This window comes from Balaenoptera borealis, assembly GCF_965194805.1.
Source record: "Balaenoptera borealis genome assembly, chromosome: 3".
Taxonomy (NCBI): Eukaryota; Metazoa; Chordata; class Mammalia; order Artiodactyla; family Balaenopteridae; genus Balaenoptera; species Balaenoptera borealis.
In genome coordinates, this window is record NC_138866.1 from 2,075,559 (window position 1) to 2,088,429 (window position 12,871).

General features: G+C 51.1%; 1 protein-coding gene across 4 annotated transcripts in view; it reads left to right on the forward strand.

Annotated features, from left to right (window-relative positions):
- CDC42BPB (CDC42 binding protein kinase beta) overlaps positions 1-12,871 on the forward strand; it is a 111,852-nt gene that overhangs the window by 65,642 nt on the left and 33,339 nt on the right. For 3 of the 4 annotated variants that reach the window (XR_014243301.1, XM_082387408.1, XM_082387407.1), the window contains exons 6-13: positions 1,389-1,482; positions 3,322-3,522; positions 5,254-5,502; positions 6,900-6,979; positions 8,923-9,089; positions 9,169-9,288; positions 10,170-10,303; positions 11,501-11,743. Coding sequence is in view for 3 of the 4 variants with exons in the window: in XM_082387408.1 (XP_082243534.1) it covers positions 1,389-1,482; positions 3,322-3,522; positions 5,254-5,502; positions 6,900-6,979; positions 8,923-9,089; positions 9,169-9,288; positions 10,170-10,303; positions 11,501-11,743 (1,288 nt within the window). In the remaining variant the exon portion in view is untranslated. The remainder of the gene's footprint in view (positions 1-1,388; positions 1,483-3,321; positions 3,523-5,253; positions 5,503-6,899; positions 6,980-8,922; positions 9,090-9,168; positions 9,289-10,169; positions 10,304-11,500; positions 11,744-12,871) is intronic. The other variant, XM_082387409.1, reaches the window with a different exon arrangement.

Consider the following 12,871-nt stretch of genomic DNA (forward strand, 5'->3'; position numbering starts at 1 on the left):
TCAACTCTCTTTTCACTTCTCCCTATGTTTGTCTAGTTCTGTTTGTAGTTTTTTTTATTTGCTTTTTGTTTTGCCACCCTGCAGGGCATGTGGGATCTTAGTTCCCTGACCAGGGATTGAACCCACACCCCCTGCAGTGGAAGCATGGAGTCTTAACCACTGAACCACCAGGGAAGTCCCCTGTTCTTAGTTTTTATTTTTCTGACTCACTGAGGGATTATATTGTTTTGTTTTTCATATTCCTGAGTGTTTATTTAAGGAGATTTATTTCAGTTTGGAGTGCTAGAAGGGTTTTTTGCTTTGTTTATCTTTTTGGGTAAGAATTGTCATCATCTTTTGCTCACGTTTCTTTGTGAGACTCGTCGGTGGTGTTGGGAGTAGTTGGTGCTCCCGTGTGTTTTCACTGAGGTGCAGCATTCTGTCACGTGAGGACAGCCCACTGCTTTACTTGTCTCCTGCAGGCGGACGTTAGGTGGATCCCACTTTGTGGCTATGACGAGTCGTGCTGCTGGAAACCTCCTTGTGCTCCTCTTGGTGAATGTCTTCCTCTGCTTTTAATGTTTATGTTCCTTTTCGTGCTTATGTGGCTTTTCCAGTTGCATAAGCTTATTCTGCCAGGAAGGAGGGCTAGTTCCTTAAAGTCCACCCCGCCGTCCCCGCATCCCTGCCCGGTGTTGGCAAGTGCACAGAACAGTCAGTAAGACCACGGGTTTAGTGGGACGGTTTACTTTCCTGCTGCTGTGTAACTGGGCAGACTACTCCGCTCTGGAGCTTCCCTGTCGTTGTCTATAAAATACAGTTTGGGGGTACGTGGTGCTTTGTTGGTCTGTAGGTGTTTTGCCCCAGTTGCTCAGGCGTCTCTTCTCAGTGGTAACCTTGACTCGCTTCACACTCTGTCCCTCGACCTCTTTTTATATCTCCTCCTGTTTCTTTGTAGCACTTGCCCCGTGGATTGTACTCAGGGGTGCCAAGACCGTGTGCATATCTGTGCATTTGCATGTTCATTTCCTGACACCCCAGCTGGTGTGAGGCTTCGTGAAGGCAGGGCAGCGCCATCTTGGTACTGTCGTAGGCCCGGGCTCGAGAGCAGCGCCTGGCACGAGGCAGGTGCTCTGGAAGCATTGGGTCGCAGGCTGGGTGGGTGGGTGGGAACAGTAACGGTGTCTCAGCGTGTTAATGGGGGATTAACTGCTGTACGGGAATGAGCGCCGGTGGTGACTGCTGCTGCCAGGCCCGACTGCATCATCGCGGGGACGTTTTCTTGGATTGTTACAGCTGTCATGACTGATGCTAGCGTTTCCCCCGATGACCTGCTACCAGTCAAGGGCTTTGACCTACCTAATGTGTTGCATGGAAATGGTTAATTTATGTATTTATTTTACTAACAGAGACATTAAACCTGACAATGTCCTTTTGGATGTGAATGGTCATATCCGCCTGGCTGACTTTGGATCGTGTTTGAAGATGAATGATGATGGAACTGTAGGTATTTTTGTTGGAGATTTTCCATTTGGTTTTGGGGTTTGCTTGCAATTAGAAGGGGCTTATTTACATTTTCAATTTGAGATACAATTAAGAAACCAAGTTTATTAATGTAAATGAAGGCGAATGCACTTAGGAGACAGTTGAAATTTTCTATTAAGTTTAAAACATCTTTATTGTTTTTTATGTTTACAAAAATAATACGTATGCCTTCTAAAAGGGGGGTTGTCAGGTTTCCTCAGATCCCTAGGCAGCTAAAAGCGTGCCAGCACGGCAGTGAAAGAGAGGCAGCCCTTGGGTCCTTGCTTAAAATGCCTGCCGGGTGGGCAGACCTTAACTGGTGACGGTGCACTCTCGCTTCTGTCTGGGGCGGGACTTCCTGTCAGCCAGGGGTGTTGCAGATGTAGAAATGGGGGCCTCGATACCCCTGTTCCAAGGGCCAGCGGACACTCCCTGCACAGCAGGAGGACCTCCCTGGAGTGGCCGTCGCCGGGAGGCTGGGCTTGGGCCTCAGCTGGACCAGCACGCTGGCTGAGTGGCCTCAAGTGGGGCTGCCGCACCTCACTCAGCTGCTTCCAGCCAGCGGCTTCCACCGCGTTAGGGAGTCGTCTGCGTTCTCCCTTGCGGCCCTTGTTGCAGTCTCAGTGTGAGGTGTTTGGGAGACTTTTCTTCTTTAGAACCTACACATATCATAAAGTCTGATGCATCTACTTCTCCAGAGGAGAGCAGACCCCCGCCCCGCTTCTTACTGTGGGTTTTCAAGCAGCAGTAAAAGAACCTGTAAAACTGGCATCACTTGACAGTGTTTTCAAAAGAGTGAAGCGATTTACTCACTTTCTCTCCACAAAGCCAGTCTCTTATTTCTGGAAGTCTTGACCATGCGTTGACTGATATATTGGTGCTGTCCCCGAAGCCAGTCTTGTAACGACGGGAGCAGTGGCCTTGGTCTGAGCCAGAGCGTTGGTCGCCTTTCTTACCTGCATGGCACTCCCGTCCTGGTGGCACTCACCCTGCGATAGCTCCCGACAGCTGTCGCCCTGCTGCCCGGTCGGAGCTCCTGAGGACTCCCCGCTGAGTCATTTGGATGGCTCTGGGGCTGGCACCCAGGGAGAGCCTGGTCTGTGCAGACGGGCCTTCTTGCTTGTTGTCTCCATGTCCTGCCTGACCCTCAGGCCTGTGGACTCCACGTGCTCCGAGGCCGGTCTGTGACCTCTCAGCCTGCGCAGCCCCCTTGCCTCCTCCGGGATGGTTGCCACCTTGCCAGTTGTAGCTCGCCATAGAGGTGTCGCTACGTTCAGGTCCATTCCCAGTGCCCCATGTAGGGAGTGTCCAGGCACCCAGCTGGTCCCTGGACCTACTTCCAGACATTCCTGTTTGGGGGCCAGAGGGTAGGGTGTGGGTGAGCAGCCTGAACTTCCCCTGGGAGCATGTTAGAAATGCAGCATCTTAGAATCTCTGTCTCACAGGTGCATGGTGTCCCTGCATGAAAGTCTGAGAAGGGCTGGGCTGGATGCACGTGGTCCTTGGACCACACTTTGAGCCGCAATGGAGAATGTGGGTCTGCAGTGCCACGTGGAGGCTTGGTGGGCATTTGGGCGTTGAAAGACCCAGTGTGCAAGAGTCTCGTGCATTCCGGACACTGCCTGATGTTTAGTGCTGTAGGAACACTTATTTGCATTGAATTTTGAATTCTTAGGTTTTAAAATCATAATCAGGTGCCAGTTTTATTCCATGATGATTTCATCATCTGCTGTCCCTGTTTTAGAGAAAGTAATTAGGAATTTGAAAGTAGAGATGCCCTAGGGTTTCCCTTCAACACCAACCGCCCTCTCCCCTAAGGTGCAGTCCTCTGTGGCCGTGGGCACCCCTGACTACATCTCCCCAGAGATCCTGCAGGCGATGGAGGACGGCATGGGCAAGTACGGCCCTGAGTGCGACTGGTGGTCTCTAGGTGTCTGCATGTACGAGATGCTTTATGGAGAAACACCGTTTTATGCAGAATCCCTTGTGGAGACCTATGGAAAGATCATGAACCATGAAGTAAGCTGTTGCGTTTCCACACCCTGTTTGTTCTGGCCCCGAGGACTGGGGACTGGGGAAGAGGGGTGGGGTGGGGCAGGCTGGGCAGCCAGACGGGAGTCTGCACAGGCTGCTGGCACGGAACACGTGGGTGGGAGGGGAAGTTCCAGCGACGATCCTGTTTCCTGGCGGATGACGGGTTCATCCGGGCCAGGATCCCTGCAGGAGACGTGGGCTTCGGGAGGAGGACGCAGGTACCCGCGGTGCCGTGTGGGGTGGGAATTGCCAGAGAGGGTGGCCCACTGACCACTTTGACCTGTGCGTCTGGATCTGTCAGATGCCAGCTCAGACTCTCAAACCTGTTTGCCCAGAAGTCAGTTGTCATGAACAGATCACACATCTCAACATAGTAGCGTTCTTAGTCCTTTCTTGATCCTATTTCTTTTCCTCTTATTTTTCCCCTTTCCTTTTCCCAGCTGTTCATTTTTCACTTCAACATTGCTTCTGTTTCCTTCGTTTTTCTGTTTATTATTTCTTCTTCCATCTAATGTTTTTGTCATCTGTGTTTTTTCTTCATACTCCTTATCAAATGTCTTTCTAATGCCAGTTTCATCCTTTCTGCCTGTTGCTTACAGCATTCTTTTTTTCCCCACCTGCTCTGTCACTCACACACCCCAGCAAGGTTCCCACTTGTCTGCCATCTGTCCTGCAGCCCTGTCTCCCTTTATTTGCTCAAGTAGGGAGCAGATGAACACTAAAGTGGTAAAGGGTCTTCTGTTTAAATCAAAGCAAGTTATACTGTTTTTTTAAAAAAACACTTTTCCCAAAGTAGATATAATTTTTTATTTATAAATTAATATATACTTACTATAAAAACTTCAGATATGCAAAAGTGCATGCCATAAATAGATGGTGAAAAACACCCCTTGCACTTCTCAGTGTTGAGCGTGGTTAAGGTAACAAGTAGGACTTGGTTAAATTCTAAGACCTGCTGTTTGCAAGCGCCTGCCGCCTGTGGGGCCGGGCCTAGTGGTCTCTTCGTTCTTTTATTCAGTCTCCACCGCAACCCTGGACAGCAGGGGCGGCTCAGTGCTCAGGCCCACTGTGCCATGGTGGTGTGTGGCCTTGTGGACTTAAGCTGGCGTGGGGGGGGTGGCATTTAAATAAATGGCATCACATTGCATATGACCGGGGTTTTAGTCATCTTTCTGCTCAGCACGTGGAGGGGGACCTTACTCTCTGTGTATGTGTGCACCATCTCTTATTTTAACAAGTCCCTTTTTGATGAGCATTTAGGTAATTTTCAGTTTTCTTGGTCAGAATAGAATGGCATCATGAACATGTTATGTTTTCTCTTTGGGACCGTTTCTCTAGGCTAAATTTTTAGAAGTGGAACTGCCACAGCTGTTGGTAAAATGCGTTCTGAAAGGCTGTGCCAGTTTCTCTCCCACCCACAGCCTGTTGTCAACATTCTTTGCCACCTCGATAGGTGAAAATTTATCACTGTTTTAATTTATGTGCAATGTGGTAACAAGTCTGCCATGAATAAAACCAGCAGGACTTATGATTTTTATGTTTGCTTTTCTGGAATTCAGCTTCATTAGCTTTGGTTGCACTTAGTTACCACGAAATAAAAAGTGACTTGTTTTGCAGCTATTGTTTCTACTCTGTTCCCTGTGATGTCTGTGCACCTTAGATTTTTCTGAGTGCTTTCATCACATGTCCTCTGATTTGTCCCCCCTCCCCCTCCAGGAGCGGTTTCAGTTCCCATCCCACGTCACGGACGTGTCCGAGGAGGCGAAAGACCTCATCCAGAGGCTGATCTGCAGCAGGGAGCGCCGGCTGGGGCAGAACGGGGTGGAGGACTTCAAGAAGCACGCATTTTTCCAAGGACTGAGCTGGGAAAATATACGAAACCTGGAAGCCCCTTACATCCCGGATGTGAGCAGTCCTTCCGACACGTCCAACTTCGACGTGGATGACGACGTGCTGAGAAACGCTGTAAGTGCGGCGGCCCGCCCCGTGTCGCGCCCCAGGGGTCTGCGGCGCACAGGCTCGCTCGCCTTGCAGGTGGCGAATCTTAGAACTGTGCTGGGCTCCAGAAATTTTGGCAACTGTCGCAAGAAACGTACCTTTTATCCCAGCCTACGGCTTGGTCCTTAACATCCCTTTTTTAAAATGATGGGTTACTCAATTTGAGTAAAATGGAGTTATTAAATAGCTATTTTGTTTTAGAATTCATCAGAATTACTTTTATCTTCATGGCTTTGTACCTTTGCGAAACAGCGCCAGGTACGTTATCACATTAGAAGGTCACTTGCGTCGTCACCACTGCCAGGAGCCCGCCTGCGGCCCCACAGGTAGTACGTGGGACTCGGGGTTTCCGGTCCTTCTCACTGCCCTGTGCGTGAGGATGTCCGGACTTGCTGCCGTCACGTGCGTTCAGCGTGCGCGTGAACGTCTCCTTACGCCTCAGGAGGTCGGGAGTGACAGTGGTGACGGGCCGATTTTGAGTTGCTGATGTTTCAGGTCGTGGGTTTTTCAAGGTGGGATGTGGCCCTGGGACCCGTCTGGTGTCTGACCTTTTCTGCCAGGGCCTCTGATGCACTTGTCAGTATACCTTTGGCCCCCAGGGAGTTTTGCTCATATGCTGTAAAACTATTTTGGCCTCATCAAACTCAGCCTTATTAGTCTATACGTGTGTCTTTGGGGATAGAGAAACTGAAGTTTCAACCAAATAAAAGAAAAATCTTGATTATTCCCTATAGACTTTTTCTTAGTAAAATAAGAGCTGACCTTTAGATGATGTGAGAAAGACTGAGAAAAGTATTGTCATTGTTGAAAGGATTTTTCCTGGACTTCAAAGAAACTGTTTCCACGCTGAAATTCTCCAGATCAATAACTTTGCTTTTATTTTTAATAGAGAAGGGCCCTCATATTGAACAATAGAGTTGTAGTAAACCTATCTAAAATAGTCTACCTTTGGGTTCCAAACCCTGCTTCTGCCTTGGCCTCTGTTTCAGGCCAAGAACGCAGAGCCCAAGCCCCTGCCCCGTGTCCCCCACTCCTCCCTGCTCAGCGTCACGGTGAGTGGGGGTCTTGCCGCTTCAGGAGGTTCACAGTTGGCAGCCTGATCCAGGTTGGGCCCGTGCCATTATGATCATCAGAAGCAGTGGGTTTATCCCCTTAACTGCGTCACGCTTTGGCCCCTGCCAGGAGCGGGAAGTGGACCTGCCGGTACCCGGCCCCGTGCAGGTGGCACCATGGAGGCAACATTCCAGAAGCGCCCTCTGTTCTCCCTGCTGCACTCTTGAGTTCACCCTGGGGTAATATTTTTTCTCCCTGTTTGCCATTTGTTTGAACATAATTTCATTTATGTTGTGTGTGTTCTTGCGCAGGAAATATTACCTCCTGGTTCTCATACGGGCTTTTCTGGATTACATTTGCCATTCATCGGTTTTACGTTCACCACGGAAAGGTATGTCAGCATTTATCGTTCAGCAGCAGAGCAGGAGCCTTCCCAGGCGGGGAGGTGGGGATGAGCAGTCCGAGGGCGAGCTTCTGTGTGAGGCCATGCCCGTGTCTGAGCGCTGAGAGGGCTGTGCTTACGGGAGCATAGGATGGGTTTGTCCTTTAAAAATGCACACCTGGTGCTGCACATGATGCCACATATAGCGGGGTCGGCAGACTTTCTCCATAAAGGGCCTGGTAGCACATACTTTAGGCTTTGTGATCTCTGTTATATACTTTTCTTTTTTAACAACCCATTAAAAACATAAAAACCATTTTCAGCTTATGGGAGGTACAAAAGCAGGCTCGAGAGGGTTTGGCCCTCGGGCCATAGTTTGCTGGCACCTGATCTCTGTAGGCCATCGGCACGGGCAGGATTTGTGCTGATGGGACGTCAGTGGCCGCAGTTAGTGGCACGGTGTCCATTCACGCCCGGCTGAGCGCCGTCTTCATCAGGGCTCCCACTCACTTTTGCAGGGCTCTTTGGCGCGGCCCCGTCGCTCCCATGGGTGGGGCTGCAGCTCTGCAGTCCCCGCCAGAGCTGAGAGCATGAGCCCCACGTGTGGCTCCAGCTCCGGGAGCCCCTGGCTGGTGTTTGTCTGCGTCGGCCTCTGTCTCAGATGGGCCTCTGGCAGAGTTGTGTTGCCGGAGACGCTCTAATTTGCTTTTAAAAGGAAACGGGGCCAAGAAGAGAGGGGTTAGGAAGAAAGGCGAGTGAAATAAAACAAATGGAGCTGCCACAGTGCCTGAAGTGATACAGATTCCTTGCAGAAGAGGGTTACGTGTGCTCAAGCTTGTAGAAACTCTTTAGGTGTGGATGCCAGAGTTAAACAGCACGTAAGCCGGAGTTAAGGCGCATACCTTCCAGCCAAGGAGAGGCGTTCCAGGTGTGCTGGGCGTATTGGTTTATTAGCCCCTCTGCAGAGGCTCTAGGCCTTCCCACTGCATTCAGCTCACTGGCTGCTTCTCACACCTGTGGATCCCAGCCCCGCCCCCAACCGAGGCTCAGGTGTGTCGGGTTGGGTCCAGGGACCTCCTCCGGGAACAGACCCCGGACCCCGGCAGTGCCAGCCGGCACAGCACCGTCGGGCCGCCTTTGAGAAGCACCAGCCGGCCCCTCCTGTGAGTGTGTGTGTGCACGTGCGCGTGCTCGATGGGTGTCTCACTGCACGCACTGTAGGACTCAGAAGCGTCCCTGACGTCGGTCACTGTCACGTTAAAAGCAGAGGAGCTAAGTAACCTGCCCCGAGTTAAGCTCTGATGGAGAGAACCCTCCTCGGCCTTCGTCTGTGTGTTGTGAGTCGGCTGGCCGTTGGTGAGGAGCTTAACTGTGCTGGTGAGAGTGCTGGAATTGAAGGACCCTTGCAGGGTCTTCAGTCTTCGGGGGAAGATGAGCCCCGGAGGGTTGAAGGAACCGTCTGCAGCCAGTGTGGAGCCAGCATGCCCTCGCCGGCTCACTTCGCCGCAGGCCTCCGGGGTGAGCGTCCCGGGAAGCCTCTGCCTGAGCCCAGCCGGGCCCCGCCAGCCCAGCTCCTCGTGCAGAAGGCCTTCTCTTTTCAGTGTCTAGTTGAGTGGACGCGATGATTTAGAAATTATGCTCTGTACTAACACAGCATTGTAAATCAACAGTACTTCAACAAGAAAGAAAGAAATTACTGTCCCCTCCCCTGCAGAGGCAATGTCTCTGACCAGCTCTGAGGGCGTCCCTCTTCGCTGCCCGTTGTCACCCAGTCATTTGCAGGAAGGAAGACTCTTGTCTAATTTTGGCTCCATAAACAGTAAAGTCTTTTCACAAGTGTTTTTGTTTGCCAATTTAAAAAGGCTTATCTTTTACCCCAGGAAGTTTTTAAATGCTAATGGAATCACTGTAAATTCTCAGTAGATCAGAAAACCCTGTTGCTTTATTTGCAGCTGTTTTTCTGACCGGGGCTCTCTGAAGAGCATAATGCAGTCCAGCACGTTAACCAAAGACGAGGGTGTGCAGCGGGATTTGGAGAACAGCTTACAGGTTGAAGCCTATGAGAGGAGGATCCGGAGGCTGGAACAGGAGAGGCTGGAGCTGAGCAGGAAGCTGCAGGGTGAGTGGCAGCGGGGCCTGTGCCGGCAGGTCTGCTTGCCGCTGCCGCGGGCCGGCGCTCACGCGTGTCTCCTCCCCAGAGTCCACCCAGACCGTCCAGTCCCTGCACGGCTCGGCCCGGGCGCTGGGCAGTTCGGCCCGGGATAAAGAGATCAAAAAACTGAACGAAGAAATCGAACGTCTGAAGAACAAAATAGCGGGTAAGTGTTCTAAAGTCAGACTGCTTAGTCTCTATTCTTGGGCATTCGTCTCTGCAAAGAAAATTTTCAGAGTCCTTTTCATTGGATGGAAAAGCAGGAAAAAAAGGTTAAACTTTAGCAAAGAGTTCTGGTGTATTGCCAGGTTATTTAAAATCATTTTTCCAACTTGCTTAACTCTAATACTATAATGTTATAGTGACAGCTAGAATCAGTTCTTAATATTTTATGCATAAACTCTCAGAATATTTTGCATTTCTCTATCTTAATTCTCCTCTTTGTCGCTCTAAGACAGAATTGCCATAACTTTCCTTTCTGAAGCTTCCCTCAGTGGCTGTACTTACTTTCCAGTGTTTGAGGTGCTGGTTCTATTGACACGACAGTGTGTGTTTTGTGGTTCCTAGGTTATCAGAGCTTCCTGAAGACTCAAGTCACCTTTAAGTCTTAACCCTTTACCTGACACATGGGTTGGTGCTGCACTTGACTCTCATCTCAAATCAAACCTGAGTCAGTTGCCTTCTCTCTGTTTCCTATCTGGGACCCACCATCCCAATCCAGAAAAGGGCTTCCATTGAGTCCATTACTTACTGAGACCCTCCTGCACCACTCGGCTGCACTGTGCTGGCTCACACAGGGAGCAAGGGCGAGACAGAGAGGCGCATGCCGCCCTGGGGCTCACGGTCCCGGGGAAGGGTGCGTAGACAGCGGGGCAGAGCCAAGTCTGGTGGGTCTGCTCAGGTGTGCAGGTGGCCGTGTGCGTGCCTGAGAGAGAAGGTCAAAAAGGCCTCGAGGGCATTTGGGATTATTAAGTAATTCCCTGTCAGTAAGTCAGATCACAAAGTTTTGCATGTAAGGGAATACGCTTTCTTTTCTCTTTGGCTCAGATTCAAATAGGCTCGAGCGACAGCTTGAGGACACGGTGGCTCTTCGCCAGGAGCGCGAGGATTCCACGCATCGACTGAAAGGCCTGGAGAAGCAGTACCGCCTGGCGCGGCAGGAAAAGGAGGATTTCCACAAGGTAGTCAGAGGCCTCGTGTGTGAGAGAGGTTTACGTGATCTTGCAGGGTGTGAGGTTGAGTTCGTGCGTACGTTCGAAGATGTCCAGGCCCCTCGTCTGTGTGCGGGATCCTGGCCCCTGCTGCCCGAGGCTCACAAGCAGCAAAACTGGCGCCCGGTGACCGTGGGGCCGATCCCGGTCGTGGGTGCTCTTCAGCGCCTCGGCTGCACGGGCGCGCTTTCCGGTCGTCGTCTTTAACCTCGGGCACGAGCCTGCTGAGCGGGCGGTATCCCCGTGTGAGGACTCAGGGTTTTCCCTGCGCTGACCCAGCTGGCTTAGGGCGCTTGTCCTCACCCGAGCCAGGGTCCCCGTCCTTCCTGCCCGGCCTGCGGCTGCCTGCAGTTCCGGCCAGGCTTTGCGAAAGAGGCCACGGCTCCTTTATAACATTGATTTTCAGTGAGACACGTCCGACTGTGTTCAGACAGCAGTGTGTTCACACCGGTGAGGACCGTGTTTCCTAAAGTACATTCGGTTGTTGACCCTGTGGTTGGGGTCTGTTTTCTGAATCGAGCAGGATTTCCGTTCCCCGTGGTATCGTACCACCTGCAGGGCTTCGTCTCAGAGGCGCAAGTGGGCTGGAGAAACTTGCAGTGGGCGGGTCCACAGGGGCCTCTCCTCCCTGTGGCGGGAGCTGCCCTGCCGGCCTGCTCAGATCCTGCTGCTTCGAGCCGCAGGCCAGCAGGTGCCACGGTGACCGAGCAGCCCAGTTGTCGAGGGATCGGCTGCAGGGAGCAGATTGTTTTTATTCAGTTCTTTACTTTGATTGAAATCTTAAGCATTTTTGTATATAATATGTTCTTTTCTGATTCTGCTGGGTTTAAGTAACTAGATTGGTGACCAGATTCATGCTTCATCTGCTTTTGTGATTGTGTGGATGACACAGGGGAGAGTACGAAATTCCCGAGCCAGACTTGCCTCTGCGAGCAAGCTGCTCACATCATAGGAGGGTCTCACTGGTCTCAGGTGGGCTTCTTCAGGCTGCGCTGGGACAAACAAAGGGCTCTTTCCAGGAAGGTCAGTTCTCGGGGCTGTGGCTACAGCCTGTAACCAGATCTGCTGTCACTTTAACCCCTTCACACAGTGGAAGACAGCGCTTCTCGCCTTCCCGTCCTTGTCAGGCAAACGTAAACCATCTGCAATTTAACTCTTTGTGTTCAGCAATTGATTGAGGCTTCTGAGCGGTTGAAGTCCCAGGCCCGGGAACTGAAAGACGCCCACCAGCAGCGGAAGCTGGCCCTGCAGGAGTTCTCAGAGCTCAACGAGCGCATGGCCGAGCTCCGGTCCCAGAAGCAGAAGGTGTCCCGGCAGCTGCGGGACCGGGAGGAGGAGGTGGAGGCGGCTGTGCAGAAGATGGACGCGCTGAGGCAGGAGGCCCGCAGGGCCGACAAGAGCCGGAAGGAGGTAGCTTCTCGGGGCTTCGGGGGGTGCTGGTGGGGTGCCTGGGTGACCCCAGTAGAACAGCTTTGGGAGCTTAGGCTGCGTCACGTAAATCACTTGAACATACAATGGGTCTTAAATTTCATGTGAAGCCAAGTAGCCGCTTTGCTAAGCGTTTATTTTGTAGCTTTCAGCCCTTGTTACCTATTTGTGAAGTTACTAAAAGAGGTTCCTGTAGTACTAAAATTTTAAAGCAGAATAGAGGGTATTCATGAACAAGAAATACCATAGAAACACGTCATGATGTGCCGCAGCATGGCTTCAGGAGACACGAAGGCTTCTAGGTGCGCGATGCCGGCTGCCCCAGAGCAGCGGTCCTGAGACTGGCTTCGGGATCCTTGACACTCAAAAATCACTGAGGGCCCCAAAGGGCTTTTGTTTGTGTGGTTATAGGTCTTAATGTTTACCATGTTAGAAATTAAAACTGAAAAAATTTTCAGTATAAAAACAGACTCATTACATGTTAACATAACATTTTTATGAAAAGTGACTGGTTTTTTAAAGTATAGTGAGAAGTGTGGCATTTGCAACATGCTTATGCCTTTCTTTAATGTCTGACTTAATAGAGAACACCGGGTTCTCGTATCTGTTTCTGCATTGTCTGGAGGGACATGCTTTTTTGTATAATGTACATGAAGAGAGCCCAGCTCCTAAGGTAGGGACTTAGAAGGGGAAGGGCCTTGCAGACCCTAACGGGGGCCTCAAGACCCCACTTTGAACTGCTGCCCGAGATGATTTCAAACATTCTACTACCAGCAGGCAACATATTTCCCACAACCCTTCCTTTAAAATTCTGTTAGGGTTTACTCGGTAAACTGAGTGGGAGGGCCCAGAAGTATATGCTCTTGTTCCTTTCGTGTTCAGGGCTCTTTGGCCTCAAAATGCCTATTTGTTTTCTTCTTAGACAGTTGATTTTGCAACCCCAGTACATTTGTAGTTCTAGCCAACTGTAACTCTTCGTAGTGAACCCCTAATTAAGCATGACCGTTCCAGTTCTGGGTGAAATGATACTGTGTCTGGGGTTTGCTTTAAAATGACTGGGGAGTAGCCACGCAGCTGAAGCAGGCCCAGGGTGCTACCTCTTGACGCCGG